The sequence below is a fragment of the Odontesthes bonariensis genome, chromosome 14 (genome assembly GCF_027942865.1).
Source record: "Odontesthes bonariensis isolate fOdoBon6 chromosome 14, fOdoBon6.hap1, whole genome shotgun sequence".
Lineage (NCBI taxonomy): Eukaryota > Metazoa > Chordata > Actinopteri > Atheriniformes > Atherinopsidae > Odontesthes > Odontesthes bonariensis.
In genome coordinates this window covers 11,883,453-11,899,390 of record NC_134519.1, presented here as the reverse complement: position 1 = coordinate 11,899,390, position 15,938 = coordinate 11,883,453, and the positions used below count along the sequence as shown (strand labels likewise).

The window sequence follows — 15,938 nt, the reverse complement described above, 5'->3', positions numbered from 1 at the left end:
TCACCGCTTTTTAGATGTTTACTGCTGTCTCCGGTATTTGCCTAATTTTGATTCTTCTCAACCTGCTTCAGAATGGCAAGTCATGTGCATGTCCAAATATTTGACATTTTGTACTGGATGTTCGTTGATATTACTCCGCCACCGCTAAGAAAATAGTGCGAGCATGAACGAGCTGCCAAATAAAACATGACAGAAGCAACTTTTCGCCACGAAATTTGATATGGATTACCAGTGCACACCAGTAACCGCTCCGGTGAGTTGATGATTTTGAAAACGGACGTTTATGGTGCTTTTACGGATCTTTTTGGACATGCACATGACTTGCCATTCTGAAGCAGGTTGAGAAGAATCAAAATTAGGCAAATACCGGAGACAGCAGTAAACATCAAAAAAGCGGTGAGGGGGGTTCTAAAACGTTGCAGACGACTCAGAAAAGAGGCTTAATGTTGAAAATACCGGAGTTCCCCTTTAAGCACTTATTTTCCAAATATAACCAATACAACTTTTGATCTTTCAAATCTATGATGTTGTCTTTGTAGTCACTCAAATACAGGCTTGAATTTTGTAATTTATTTTATCTTATTTTTTATTCGTCACAGCCTCACAACTTTCTTTGAGACAGGGTTGTGGTTTTTGAATCCAAACGAGGTTCGATATGAAACTTGTAACTGTGGGACTGATGTTAAAAGCATCTAGTGCAAAGAGTGCAAACTGACTTTGTGTGGTGTACAGTTGATGAAATCATCCGTCCAGCAGCTACACTTCTGAACGGAAACACATGAGTGGTCGGAGGAGGGGTTTGATTGATCAAAATGACATTTGTAAATAGGAAGTTCGATTTTAACATTTCTGTCTGTCACTAGGTGTGTGCATGCACAATTTTTAAAGATCTATTCAGATCGCTTACTTTATCATAACTAAAGTTTGATTTCACACTTTGACATGGACTTCTTCCCCCATATTTTTTAAACCAACACACTGCGAAACAGCAACCACACCTCCAGTGATCGGAGTTTAGTTCTCACACACTGCCAGTGTAGAGACAATGTACAGAGCGGCCTAGTAATACATCCATTCAATACCTTCGAACACGGGTTTTCTAGCTGGGTAAAGATAATACAACATATCTAGTAATAACTTGCACTGGAAAGAGTTCTTCCCTGGATATAAATCTGCACTTATTTACTGGCCCAGGCTATTAGCATGTACTGTATAAACGAGGCACACATCCAAATGATATCGAGCCTAAATTTAGCCTCCTTGAAATGTTTTTCCTTAAGCTGCAGAGAACATTACAGCACTCCGTAGGGAACAAAGCTCTTGATAAAATATAAACTATACGGTAAGCAATCTTGGATAATAAGTCTAATCCAAAGTCCTTCAAGTGTGGCATGGTTACCTTCGATGCAAGCCTCACGACAAGTCACACCTCTGCTATCAGTATCATAAATGTGACAATAACTCATGTTCCAGTACCTCTTATCGGTGATTACATTAACCCGGAACTCGGCGAGTAGCAAAGTTCAGCAATGGTCAATGATAAAACTAATTTAAACCGAAGCAAAGTGCACCCAATTCGACTTGTGTTCAAAGAGGAGGGACAGCAGGCCTGTGTTGTGTGCCTCTGTCGATGAGTAAGAGTTTCCGAAATGTGGTTTCACATGCAGGACAGCGGCTCAAACAAACAAACAATAAAACAGCACATGACAGTTAGCGCTGACTTCCAGCGACCTATTTGCTGGCGTGCCTGCTGCCTCATTTCAGTATTTTTTGTCAAACGCACAACACGGCAGCCAACCTGTTGTTCAGGCTCATGAGGGTGATAACACAGATATGAAATGGCCAGTTAAAAACTTTTAGGAAAGCTGCAACAGATACTATCACAGGACAGCGCAGAATCTGATCCAAAAGACCAAACAATAAAGTAACTTCCTCTCCAAGAAATAATAGGAACTAGCCTTGCAGTTCCCATGTTTGTATTCCTGCAGTCAAGTATAAAGTCTAAAGGAACTCTATTAAAAGATGCTAAATCATCTCCTCTGCTCAAACGTGTTCAACAAGAGGTTTGTTACTCCACGTTAATACATTAATATTCTTGAAAAATTCCGATGTGTTCCCAGGAGCCGGTGTAATAACTCCCTGATCAAAGACTTTTGATTTTTAACTGAGGTTCAGAGCCTCTCGAACATAAAATGCAAAATTACAAGTTGCCTTTGATGGCATCTCAACTCAACTGACTTTTGCAGCTGGGTCTAAATTTGATTACAACAACCCGTCATGCATTGCAATTAATGCTTCAATAATGTTCACTCAAGTTGGGGACTTTCCATAAAACTGACTTCTGATATAAATCAGTGGTGTAACAAACAATCATTTCAAGAAGTCAATTAACTGATTGATAATTTGGTTAATAGAATAGGAGAAGGTGATACATGTCAAGAGCAAAGATTGATTTTCTGTTGTTCCAAACCCAAAGTATCCAATTCAATATTACAAATGACCAAGAACTACATCAGATATTCTTATTTGAACATTTGTAAGCAGTACAGTTGTCGCATTTTCGCTTAAATTCAAACTTTTTTTTAAATCACAAAATCTTCTGATCATTTCCAGAATATTTTCCTACTCAAACTGTTGAATCCGCTGTAGTCACACCATGTCTTAAAAAATAAAGAGAAAATCTTGATTTTGACTTGAATCCCTTACAAAACTAAACATCGCTTAATCAGGACACTCTACTCTGAGGCATTAAAGGTTAAATAATTGCAAGTTTACTGCATCTAATTTGAACAGGCTATCTGTCCAGTACGAGAAAATGATTAAATATATCAAATACTTTATATTTATATATATTAGACTCAGAGGAATGTCCAAAGCATCAACAAGTAATGTCTTGTTGTTTTTACAGCAAAAGCTCATTGAAATGAACCCTGTCACATTTCATTTTGATTCATATCTGCAAGAATGTTGTAACTATGTAAAAAAAAGTCAACTTCAGTGTTGTTAGAAAGCAAAAACGTTATCTTACGTTCAAAGATTTACTTTAGTTGGCAGTAAATATTATGAAACTAGCTCAAACTGACAATTGCAGCTCATTTTGGGTGAAGATTTTGTTCCTTATGGCTGTCATTACAGATACAAACAGATAAAGTGACCCAGATTAGCTAGCATACGTTGCCTTGAAATGTAACACTATTTGAAAGGTGTCCATTTTCAGAGGAACACAAACCACTTTGGTTCTCTGGCATGCAACAGGAGTCCTGCAGGGCATAGAGTCCTGAAGGCCTCTAAAGAAAACCCAGAAGTGGCCTGTGGCTGGTGTTGAGGCGTACCGAAATAAGTGTGACTCTATAGAGGCAAAGAGAGCCGCACAAACCATGATGACACTCTGTGACACAGTAACACGGGTCAAACATGCTGTGTACAGTAGTGTTCAACAGTAGCTCATGGAAGAATGTATGACAGTTCCCTCTGTGACTTCATTAGGATGAGCAATTTCTTCCCGTGCAATTAGTGAGAGCTGTTTACTCAGGAAATTAAACTGGTGGCCATTTATTATACAGAGAAAAAGAAGCACTGCACTTTTTACAGTAAGGCAGATGCATGCAGTGGGGCGTCAAGAGTGACAAAAGAAAGTGAGATCGTTTTTTACTGAAAATGGGACGATATTTAAATGTGTTTTTGTCCGTCTCTGGTCCAGAGTTTCTCCACTGAAAGATAAGCGCGTCCATTTTTTTCACTTACAGCACTGTTGCGTAATTTATGAGCGAATGTGTGACGAAAGTACACAACTTACAAACTCAGTCTATATGAATTATTATGACACCGAATAAACTGTTTCTGTATAAACAGTCAAAGCAGCTGGAGAGGTGAATTAAATGACTGGTGTGAGATTTAGCACAGTAGTTTGGATTAAAATCAGAGAGACCAGGACACACCATTTCCATCTCAACACACTGGAATGCAACCGATATCTGAAGAGTCCAATATAAACTATAACCCACTAAAATTGATATGAGCCCTGTAATCTTTATGAACACAGTCAAACTGATAAGGGCAACAGCTAGAAAACTTGCTCATAAACGAGTCCATAACTACTCATATGTAATCCAATAGGAATATGAAATTAGGAGAATAATATCAGACCCCAGCTGAAGCTGTTAAAACGATCATTACCAGCACCTGAAAACCTGTTTGCGGTCATTTAGATACTAAAGTAAGCTTCTTTTCTTTCTTTTTCTTTTGCATAGGTGGAGGTTTACTCGGTTAGTGTGAAGGGAGCTAAATGATGGCAGAAATATTTAAAGCCCACACGAACAAGAGGAAGTAAAAGCACATGGGCACCTAAGTTTTTCCTCTAAACTGTGCAACGCTATGCTACACATACTTCTACACAGCTGTATATCAATTCATTGAGAAAAAGAAACGACTGACAATGTGCAACTCTTCCAAAAAGAGGACTATGCACTGCACCGTTCAACTATAAAATATGTAAGATTATGTAAGCATACATGAAGAAACACAACGGGAAAAAGCTGGATGGCCTCTGAAAACACCTGTTACTTACACACCTAACTGAGCTCTAACTCACTGAAGTGTTCAAAGTGAATCACAATAAAGTTTTCATTGGCTAGACTCTATGTTGTTATGTCACAGGACACAGTACTAAGTCAGTAAAATATATTCATACCGCACTTATCAGGAATAGAAAAGTGCTACGTAAGCATTAAAACAGAACAAAATGAAATGAAGACACATAAGAAACTAAACAGTAGATATAAAAACTAATCAACCAGATACAAACATACCGAGATAAACATGATGCTTTTTGGTTTTTTGTAAAGCTGCTTTTTTTAAAGGAGTTCACAGAGATACTTTCAAAGTTTACTGGCAACAACCTCGACTACATCACCAGTTCAAAGTACCTTTCATGAATTTCACCAGTGAGCTAAAACACCACTTTACTGTTGTCGTTCTCATCTGCAAATCACTTTATTGTACTTTGCTACACTTTACGCTCTTATGGAGTACGACACTGTCAGGAAAAAAAAAACGGGTCCAGGTTTGTGGTCTCTGTATTACTACAATACACCTCACCTTGTATCTATTGTCATATTCTGTGTATTCCTACAAAGATTTCACTCCATCACAGTCCACAACGTGTCACGTCGTAACGTAAAGCCAAGCACACATTTACTGATCGATTGCCATAAGTGTAAAACAGCCAAATGGCTATTTTTCCTTATCTATCATAGAATGATTTATCATTCTATCGTGGGTTTCAGAAGCCAGTTGGTGTCTTTGTACGTAAGAGAAGCTGTTAAACTAAACTCTGCTATTCTGTGCCACACAAGAAGATTTACGTATGGAGAAAACTCACTGTAGCTCTGCAACAGTAAATCAAAATACTGTTTGTTTCGGTTGTCCCTGGACATCTGACACAATTTACTAAAGGGCACTCTAAACTTTGGTTTCTCTTACTCGGTCGTGGCCCAGAAGCTGTAGGCTGTTTGGTCTCTGGACAGTTCACAATCATACACTAAAAGGTCGTAGTTCACACTACTACTGTGTAATATGGACTGTCAAAAGTCTTTCAACTTGTTGTGTCTGCACGTAGAGTACAAAGTGTACTAAACGGATCTTGTGTTACTCTACACAGCAAGACTGTATTACAGCCCCTTTTCCACCACATAATGCGATTACTTATTGTAAGAATAAAAAGAAAACTGTAAATGATCCACAGTTGCATCAAAAACAACACCTCGATCGTGACCCGATGTTGCCACTAATGTGGTTTCTTTATCTGTTTCCACTACAATGTGCCAGTTAATCAAAACATCTTTGGTTACTATTTTTAATCTTTTGTCCCTGAACAGATGTCACACCCTTACATAATACTCTAATAGTAGTTGAAAGGTAGTCATGACTAAATAGCCCCCAGCTATGAGGTCTGCATCTGTGTGTATACCTGTGTGTGCTGGTTCCTTTTCACAGCCTTCATTAGTTGGTTATTCAAAATGACTAAATGTTACAATAACAGGGTAAACAAACCCATCAGTGTACATCTTCATCATTTGTTATTGGCAGCCGCAGGGGGTAGTGTTCACAGCCAAGCCATCAGATGTGGCAAACAGGCCTCACCAGAGCAGTGATATAATTCCTGGACAAGCGAGTGCGTTTTTGTTTCTATTAATAAAACACTTTCCTAGTCCAACAATAACAGAGAGGGGAAACAACCTACCGAGCAGGAGCAGCCGATGAGTCTGTTTATACTGGCGTTTGAGCTCCCTCAGCTCCCTGTCGATGGTCTTACTGACTTTCTTTGCATCCTTCTCGGCCTCCTTGTCCTCCACCGGCAATTTTTCCCCGTTTTTCTGCTTTTGGGTGCTTGTCTTTGGCAGCAGCTGTAACCGTCGGCCGCGGTCCTTTCCTGAGCCCTTAGCGCTGCCGCCTCCTCCGCCACCCCCGTTTTGAATGAGCACACTGCCGGTGCCGCTGTCTCCACGGCGGTGCACCTCAGCCGAGAGCCTGGCAGGGTCCCCGGGGCGCACCAGGCCGCCACCGCCGCCGCGTAGCGACGAAGTCTCCCCGCATCCCCCGGTGTCCTCCTGGCGAGCTCCCCCGGCGCGAGTCGGCACGGCGGAGTCAGGAGGCTGGTCCGAGTCCGAGGTAGCGTTGGAGATCGAGCCGCTCAGGTCCCCGAAGAGCCGGGGACGCAGACTGTAGCACAGCCCCATGTTGAAACCAATATTTGTCTGTGAATGTGATTTCTCATAAATTAAAATATCAAAAAAATCGCAGATGCGCCACCAGCCCTAACGAGCCATCGTTACATTGGAGCTCCAGCAGTGCGATTTAAATCCGAATTTGAGCCGAAAATGTGAATGAATAATGCTCCGACATTTGCTATATGTCATTTTGCATTTTCCCCAGTCAGCCTTCGCGTCGTAGTTAGTGGATCACCTGACCCTTTAGTGGACACTGCGGGTCCACCTTACCGTAAGTAACCAAAAGCACAGCCTTGGAGAAAAACGTCTATCCGCCGCGCAGACAGTCAGCAATCTGACTGCTCAGTTGTTAGGTGCAATGCACGGCACGTCATATTACTACAGTATGGCCATTTCGAGAATGCTGGTCATGATTTTCATTCCTCACATTTCATGCCTGCATGTCTCAAGCAGTGGGCGTCTGCTGCTCGGTGAACCTGCTTTTGCTGGGAACACAAAATACAACAAAGGGCCGCTTTAATTGGCAAAGCGGATACTTTACAAAACAATTATTTCCTGCCGGTTTAAAAGCCCAATATTAATTGGATTTAAACTTCTAATGTGGTTATCTGTCAAAATCACTGAGGTACAACGTGTCCTTAGTGTAAAACCCAGTTTCCCACGCCTGATCTCTATGAATGTTTCTATCAACGTGATGTTTCCAGGTTTAACTGATCAAATTAGTCTTTGAGTCCTTGTGAATATGCGTGGATAATTGCTCCTTATATTCGGGATCCTGTTCGGAATCTTTCTTTTGTCTCCACAAGTCACAAGTTATTTCAATTCGGCTGTTTGTTTAATAAAGCAAAAATTATAATAATAATTAAAAAATAATAATAATAATACCAAAACTTTTTAAAAAGTGTTTTTTTTTAGATACTAACATTTCTGTTGTAATCGCCCCTTCTATACAGGTGGCATTTCCATAGGGAGTTAGAGCTGTGTCTAAATGTTTTGCTTTTCCTTTTGTTTGTTTACTTGAGCAAAAAAAAATAAAAAATCCAGAACATTTGTGGCATGTGTCAAAGCGTGAGGATGTGAGGACCAGAGGACTCACAGGGCCAAAGTCAGGAACAGATGCACAGAGAAAGGTTAGCCAATAGATGGTGCACTTGTAAAATCCATTCACAGAGAAATGACCGGGTACTGGGGTGAGAGTAAGAGTAAACGCCAGGGAAACTATTTGGAAACCAAAGGATATCCTTATTTACTTCTTCGAAAACAAAATGCCTCATTTACACCCTGATGCAAAGCAGCCTTATTTTATGTTCTTCTTTAGACCATTCATTTTACTGTATTTTTAGTTTAAATCATGCTCACTTGAGGATAATCCCAGATAAAACTTTTGTGCAGGAATGGTCAGTAATTACATTATCGTAAATCACCAGGCCCCAAACCAGTCGATGTCGCCTTGTCCTGATGCAGAGATACAAGAGAGATATGTATAACTTCACCACTGAAAATATAAAAGTTCATTCTGACCAGTAACAGCCAATGTCATTCGCCTGCTTTTCTGGAGCTTTCTGCTTAATTCTACACGGCCTCGTCAGTAATAAGTTTGTTGATGTTAAATTCTCTTTTTAAAAAGACCAAAAGCCCTGGAAGATCCTCTCGATCATTTCCGTTTCAGTGTTTAGGTTTAACGTTCACCCTGCGGCTTGTTGGCAAAAGTCAAGTTTATTTATGGAGCAGATTTCAAAACATAAGCGAGGCCGCACGACACGCCATGACATTCATGACAGAGTGTCCGAAAGCAGGAAAGGAGACAATAAGACAGGCTAAACGGATACAACTAATAGTATTTATTAAAGTTTTAAAGTTTTATATCAAAGTGAAACAGCCATATGTAAAAGAGAACACATGTATCATCTGGGCAACAGGTCATAAAAATGAGGGAAATTTTTATTTATTCAACAAATGATAAACCAAAAGTGTACGATAAACTAAGCACGGTACATAGGAATTAAGAAGATCAGTAGCAGCCAGGTGCTTTTACTCAAATACAATTGATTAACTGATCATCAGTTTATGTGAGTTGAGAAGTTTTGTCAGTTTGCTTGTCTGGGGCATTCAGGTGTGTGTTAACACAATGCCAAGGAGGAAAGGCATCAGCAATGATCTTAGAGAGTCAATTGTTGCTGGCCATCAGTCTGGGAGGGATTGGAAGGCCATTTCCAAAATATTTGGAGTCCATAATTCTACATTCAGAAAGATTATTCACAAATAGAAAACATTCAAAACAGCTGTCAATCGTCCCAGGAGTGGACGTCCCAGCAAGTTCACCCCAAGGTCAAAAACCCAAGAGCTACATCTCAGACTCTACAGGCCTCAGTTAGCATGTTAAATGTTAAAGTTCATGACAGTACAGTTAGAAGAAGGCTGAACACGTATGGCTTGTTTGGAAGGGCTGCAGGAGAAAGCCTCTTCTTCTTCAGAACAGCTTAGGTTTACATCTGAACAAACCACCAGACTTCTGGAACAATGTCCTTTGGACAGACCAGACCAAAGTGGAGATGTTTGGTCATAATGCACAGCAGCACGTTTGGGGAATATCAAACACAGCATATCAGCACAAACACCTCACACCAGCTGTCAAGCACGGTGGTGGAGGGCTGATGATTTGGGCTTGTTCTTCGGCCACACCATACCTGTCAAATGTGAGGCCATCTGTCCGACAGCTAAAGCTTGGCTTAAACTGAGGCTACGTGCCCACGACAACGCTCTGAAGCAGAAACACAGATGTCCGTTTTTTTCCTCCACAATTTATCTGCGTTCTCACGAGCGCTTGGGGGTGGATATCTGTTTACCCATGGGAACAGGGAAAACGTATAAAACTCATAGTTTGCCGATGTAGTATGCACGCCCCGGACGTAGGTGGCAGTAGCAACAATACCTTTGGTATTGTTATATGAGTTATATTGTTATATATTAATAAATATGAGAAATGCCTGTTTTGTGGCTACTTCCTCCGCGTCAGTTGGAAGAAAATGGCGAAGCGCGGCAGCAACAACAGTACGCCTTCAAAGTTTGTTTGGACAGATGATGAGGTCCAGTTGCTCCTGAACACGACACTGAACTACAAAGCCAGGAAGGCAGTGGATAATGTGGATTGGGAGAGTGTCCAAAATAAATATAGTGAGATATGGGAGTCGTTCATGGAGAACTACCCACTTAACGTGTGCAAAAAACGCACTTCTGCGTCTTGAAATGTTTCTACGGCGACGAGAGGTTGGATCGTTTTCAAGATCTCCACTCTGGAGGGTGTTTGCGTTTTCTCCGTTTTGAACTCCTAAAAACGCCGTCGCCGTGTGCAAGATAGGCACATCTGTCGAAATGTTCTGCGTTTATCTGTCGTTACCGTTGTCGTGGGGACGTAGCCTGAGTCATCAACAGGACAAAGATCCCAAACACAGCAGTAAATCTACAGCAGAATGTCTGAAAAAGAAAAGAATCAAGATGTTGTTTGGTCCAGATGAAGTCCAGACTTCAACCTGACTGAAATGCTGCGGTGGGACTTTAAGAGTGCTGTTCATAAAACGGTAATAACTTCTAGGAAAACTGAGTAAACAACTGTGTAACCATTAACTGCAGTATTATTGTAATAACCTGCATTAAATGTGAATCTCCTTGCCGTTGATAAAACCTCTGCCTGCCACAAAGGCTTAGATATGGTGCGACCCCATCTGTCTTCAACTTCCCATCTCATCTCCAAAGAGTAGGTGTATTTTTAGAATTAGTAATGTATTGTGTATTACAGTACACTGTGGGATACTAACACCCTTTTTAGTGTTTTTAATTAAGAATTATGATTCTTATATTTTAGCCTGTTGTGACAAGGTTTACAAAAACTTCAAGGAAAGCTGAAGAGAGCCTACCAGTGGACCTTTCTCAGCATTCCCCTGAAAGTGAACCTCAGCTCAATGATGTGAGTATTTGTAGGCTATTTGATATGTCCCATACAGCTGTGAGCATCATGGTTGTGGTCATATAAAAATCTTTCCCTTGCTTTCTGCAACTCTTTTCAGGCATACTCTCATACACACTTTTTATATGTTATAAATAAATAAATACACAGGTGAATGCATACAAACCCTCTTTCACTGACACTCTCTCTCTCTCTCTCTCTCTCTCTCTCTCTCTAACACACACACACACGCGCACCCTTTCTCTCTTTCCCGTAAAAAGTCTTCTGGAAGATCTGAAGAAAAAGAACCTTATAAATGAGGAGTTGAAAGAAAAGCTTGACTTCCACTCAGGTAAAAGAAATTGATAATACAACCTTGAATTGTATGTTGTTTACACTCTTTGTCAGACTTAATAAAGGTATTATTTCAAGGGAACTTACTAAGTAGTTTGGATTAACAAAATTTCAGATCTTCAGGTAGACTTCTTTTCAAAGCGGGGCCATGAATACACGAAGGACCAGAGAGAGTTTGCCCTCACACTGCACCTCCATGGTCCGAAAGCATACAATTACCTGAGGGATTCTCTGCATCTTCCCCTGCCACATCCACATACATTGCAACGGTGTAGCTCTACGTAATGTACAACAAACAGGGAACTGATGTAGAAGTTTTGAGCGTGTATGTGCTATTTTAACTATTTTTTGAAAGTCTTGGAAAAAAGAACAATCTTAGGAAAAAATGAAAAAGTGCCCAAAATAGGGATCCAAGGGTTATAGCACTTACATAGCTTTTTTTTTTTTTTTTGGTAAAGGTGGATACAATCTGTGGATGCCGAGCCTGGGCTCAATACAATGATGTTGGACATGTTGCTGAGAAGATGTGAAGAAGACCCCGCTAAATATGGCTCTGTGGCCCTCATATTGGATGCCATGGCCATCAAAAAACATGGCCAGTACAATCCCAGTACTCAGAAAATGCCTGGATATGTGGATATGGGGAATGGCCTGGATGAGACTGATTTAGCCACAGAGGTGCTTGTTTTTATGGTGGTAGGCATACATGGTCATTGGAAAGCTCCAATTGCCTACTACCTCACAAAGTCTCTGTCACCAGACACACAGAAGGTCCTGGTTGTCCATGCTCTGGAGGAATTAAATGCACATGGCATAAGAGTGGTCTGCATGGCAATGGATGGGCATGCCTCCAATGTCAACAAGTGCAACCAGCTTGGGTGTCAGCTAAAGGGAAACCCCCATGAGCCATTAAAAACCTTCTTTAAACATCCAGTGACTTCTGACAGGGTGTTTGTGTTGATGGACGCATGTCACATGTTGAAACTGGCCCGCAACATGTTGCAGGCTTACAGCCAGATAACCAGCGCCACTGGGCGAAATCCGCTGGTCATACATTGTTGAGCTCAACTATGTCCAAACAAAAGATGGACTGCACGCGGCCAACAAGATCACAAACAAGCATGTCCACTTTGATGGCCAGAAGATGAAGGTGTCCCTGGCTGCACAAACACTGAGTCACTCTGTCGTGGTAGCACTGCGCACACTGAGGGACCTTGGTTATTCACAGTTTAAAAACTGTGAAGCAACAGCGGAATTCATTGAGGTAATAACATGCAAATATTGTGATATATAATACTGCATATTCTGCATGAAATTCAACTTTGTTTATACTTACCTGTAAAGGGAAATCCAAGCAGAGCTGTGTACTCAAATACTTACTTGTTTTATATATTGAAATTAGATTATAATTTGATCTCCATGATATGATACCACTGTTTGGGGTGATATATCACTTAACAGAGCCTTGTGCTTTTTTTAGATGTTTGACAGGTTGTTTGACGTCCTGAACAGCCGCAATCCGCATGCCAAAGGATCCAAAGCTCCCCTGCCATAGCCTACCATAGATCTTTGTTAAAGAGCGTAATACAAAGTCCTTCAGCATGAAAGCACATATTTTTAATATATGACTGTCCTGTATCATAACTAAATCTCTGCCGTTTGTAACAAACCAAACTGTTTGAAAATCCGGTCAAAATTCGGGCAGTTATGATCATTGAAGTTGGGGATATACACCTTCCTCAGTCAAAATGAATGCAATGGGCGGGCATTGGAGACCCAGCCAAGAAGGCGGCCGCGTTGATACGTCAGCTCCAATAGGCAGCTCAGTCAATGAGGCGTCTACGTATATTATGTCTATGACAGGTGACTTTGTTGGTATAATAACTCGACCTGCACATATGTGAGATGGAGATATGCAGTGCTGAAAGCACCGCCCTCTGGCGGTCAGGAGGAATGAAATAGAACGCGAAACATATTGGGTTTGTACCGTCTTTTTCGGTTTTATTTGAGTTTCTGATTCCAACTTCTCTCGATTTGAGGTTGTACATCATGTGATGAATTCCCCAAAATGGTTTGGGATTTTACCTTGAGAAACTTTTCCCACAGCTTCTCGGCTTTTTAGGAAAGTGGTTAAATTTTTACTGTAACATCCTCAATGCCTTTGAAATTTGTTCTAAAGTGAGTTTCTAAAAAGAAAAAATCTCGCCAACATCTTATCTTTAGTTTTAGGCTACGTTCAGACAGCACACTGAAGTGACCCAAATCCGATTTTTTTGGCCTTATGCGACCTGTATCTGATCTTTTCATGACAGTCTGAACAGCACAAATTGGATTTTTTCAAATCCGATCCAGGCCACTTGGATATGTGGTCCTAATTCCGATACGTATCTGATCTTTTGCCATGCGACTGCAGTCTGAACGGCCAGGGCGCATTTATCCGACCTACGCGTCTGAAAAGCCGCTCACATCACAGTCCCATCACTCCTGGCTACGACGACGCACCCAAAACGTGTCTTTGGATAGACGATGCCACTGCCCCACAAAAGCCTAGCTCTTTTTCTTTTTAATATCCTCTTCCGTGATTAATGTGCTGGCTCCGGCTGGACAACAACTTTAAAAATCTGTGGTGGAGAGGAGGACACTGAACAAACTGTTATCCATCATGGATAACCCCACCCATCCTCTCCACCAGCTGCTGGTTGGACAGCTCCTTTTCCAACAGGCTCATCCAGCTCCGCTGTTACAGGGACCGATTCAGGAAATCCTTCCTACCAGCAGCCATCACCATCTATAACACCTCCCCTCTGGCTGGAAGAGAACTTCAAGCTCAATAGGCTTGAAGTCTCTCCTAAAAAACAATAACAAAGAAAAAAAAAATGTATATACTATACTATTTTTATTTTTATTTATTTTTTTATTCTATTCTATTTGCTTGTTTTTACTTTAATTATTTTCATATATTTTAGTGTATGCTGCTGCAACAAAAAAAATTCCCAAATTGGGATGAATAAAGTATTTATCTATCTATCTATAAAAACACTGGGCAAGCTCGCTGCGTATGACGTCATCGTACGCTCTTCTGCGCATCCGGGATAGTATGGGGCGGTAAGCCGTTCACACAGCAGGCCACATACAGGTCCCATTTAATTGCAATGTGAACGACCTCACAAAAAAATCCGATTTCACAAAAAATCGGAATTGAGCATCAAGGCCTGCAGTCTGAACGTAGCCTTAGTTTGGTGGCTGAAATGATTGCAGCTTATTTAAAGGATAAGACCGTTTTTTTGACATTGGGCCCTTGATTTCACATTATAACATGATGTTCTACTCACCCCTGCTTGTTGGTCATTTGGGGCTGTTCCGAAGATATTCGCGAGGCGTCTGGCTGCTCTCTTGAGATATTCGGCCATGAAACGGTTTCCTATGGGCAAGCTTATACAGGCACAAACTATGCTGTTTATAATTTATTAATTACTGTACACTAGCACTGATAACGTGGAGGTGCGTCGCTTACTTAAAAAAATCCGGGTTACTAATTTTGAATTTTAGCCGAATGAATAAATAGGCAGCAGGTCTGTGGGCTGTCTGTGGCAGTAGCACGACGATGACGTCAGTAACACCCACTTTACGACAAAAAAATCAAAATTACAGTAACCCGGATTTTTTTAAGTTATCAGTGCTAATGTACAGTAATTAATAAATTATAAACAGCATAGTTTGTGCCTGTATAAGCTTGCCCATAGGAAACCGTTTCATGGCCGAATATCTCAAGAGAGCAGCCAGATGCCTCTCGAATATCTTCGGAACAGCTCCAAATGTTCAACAACAAGCAGGGGTGAGTAGAACATCATGTTATAATGTGAAATCAAGGGCCCAATGTCAAAAAACCGGTCTTATCCTTTAAGACACGAGCAGCCTTTATAGTCTCAAAATGGCCATCAATTACTCAGTCAACAGACTGTTTTGATAAAAGAACTCTATTTCCATCACTGGGCTGAATAATTTATACTTTTGAATTGTTTCTCAGACCAGAACAATATGACATCAAGAAGGTTTGACTGTTAGAATGAGTCAAATGTTTACTTTTTTATTTTTTTGTTTACATTTTATAAACTTGTTAATGAAGTAAAACACATCTTACATTATCAAGAAAAGAATTAAATACAGCCAGAAAAGTTTGTTCTTCAGCGCTAACCCAGAGTATGTGGGATGGACTGCTTTGAGTAAATGTTAGTTAAGATTACACCACAAAACTTTTGTATTGGACATTTATTAACTGTGTCACTTTTTTCTCAATCAAAAAACACCCACATTGCTGCAAATCTTTGCAAATGCAAAATGGCTTCCTAACATTTCCTGCCAGTAATCAGCTGAGTGTGTCAGGAGTTGTGTGAGAGTTGTGGGATAGCTCACTACTCGACATCACTTCTACGACAGACTTCTAAGTCACAGTAACCAGGTCCAGGTTGGCAAAACTAACATATGGTGTCCCTCATGGATCGATTCTGGGCCCTCTATATTTTCTGTACATGCTACTATTTTTAATTTTTTTTTATGTATATGACATGACATGATTTATCAATTGACCTCACCTAGATTAAATCATTTTCAGTCGGTCTTGATAACATTAAAGGATAACTATGGTATTTTCAACATTAAGCCTCTTTTCTGAGTTGTCTGCAATGTTTTAGAACCCCCCTCACCGCTTTTTTGATGTTTACTGCTGTCTCCGGTATTTGCCTAATTTTGATTCATCTCAACCTGCTTCAGAATGGCAAGTCATATGCATGTCCAAAAAGGTCCGTAAAAGCACCATAAACGTCCGTTTTCAAAATCATCAACTCACCGGAGTGGTTACTGGTGTGCACTGGTAATCCATATCAAATTTCGTTCCGAAAAGTTGCTTCTGTCGT

General features: G+C 40.7%; 2 protein-coding genes across 4 annotated transcripts in view; one reads left to right on the top strand and one right to left on the bottom strand.

Annotated features, from left to right (window-relative positions):
• gnal2 (guanine nucleotide binding protein (G protein), alpha activating activity polypeptide, olfactory type 2) overlaps positions 1-6,986 on the bottom strand; it is a 49,965-nt gene extending 42,979 nt beyond the window's left edge. The window contains exon 1 of the mRNA XM_075482942.1: positions 6,242-6,986. Within this exon, the coding sequence (XP_075339057.1) occupies positions 6,242-6,737 (496 nt within the window). The 5' untranslated portion in view covers positions 6,738-6,986. The remainder of the gene's footprint in view (positions 1-6,241) is intronic.
• Positions 6,987-10,161: 3,175 nt separating this feature from the next.
• The window catches only part of LOC142398745 (serine/threonine-protein kinase MAK-like), a 36,680-nt gene continuing 30,903 nt past the window's right edge, over positions 10,162-15,938 (top strand). For 2 of the 3 annotated variants that reach the window (XM_075482887.1, XM_075482885.1), the window contains exons 1-2: positions 10,162-10,482; positions 10,591-10,692. The gene's annotated coding sequence lies outside the window, so the exon portion shown is untranslated. Of the gene's footprint in view, positions 10,483-10,590; positions 10,693-10,963; positions 11,024-15,938 lie in introns of those variants that run through there. The other variant, XM_075482886.1, reaches the window with a different exon arrangement.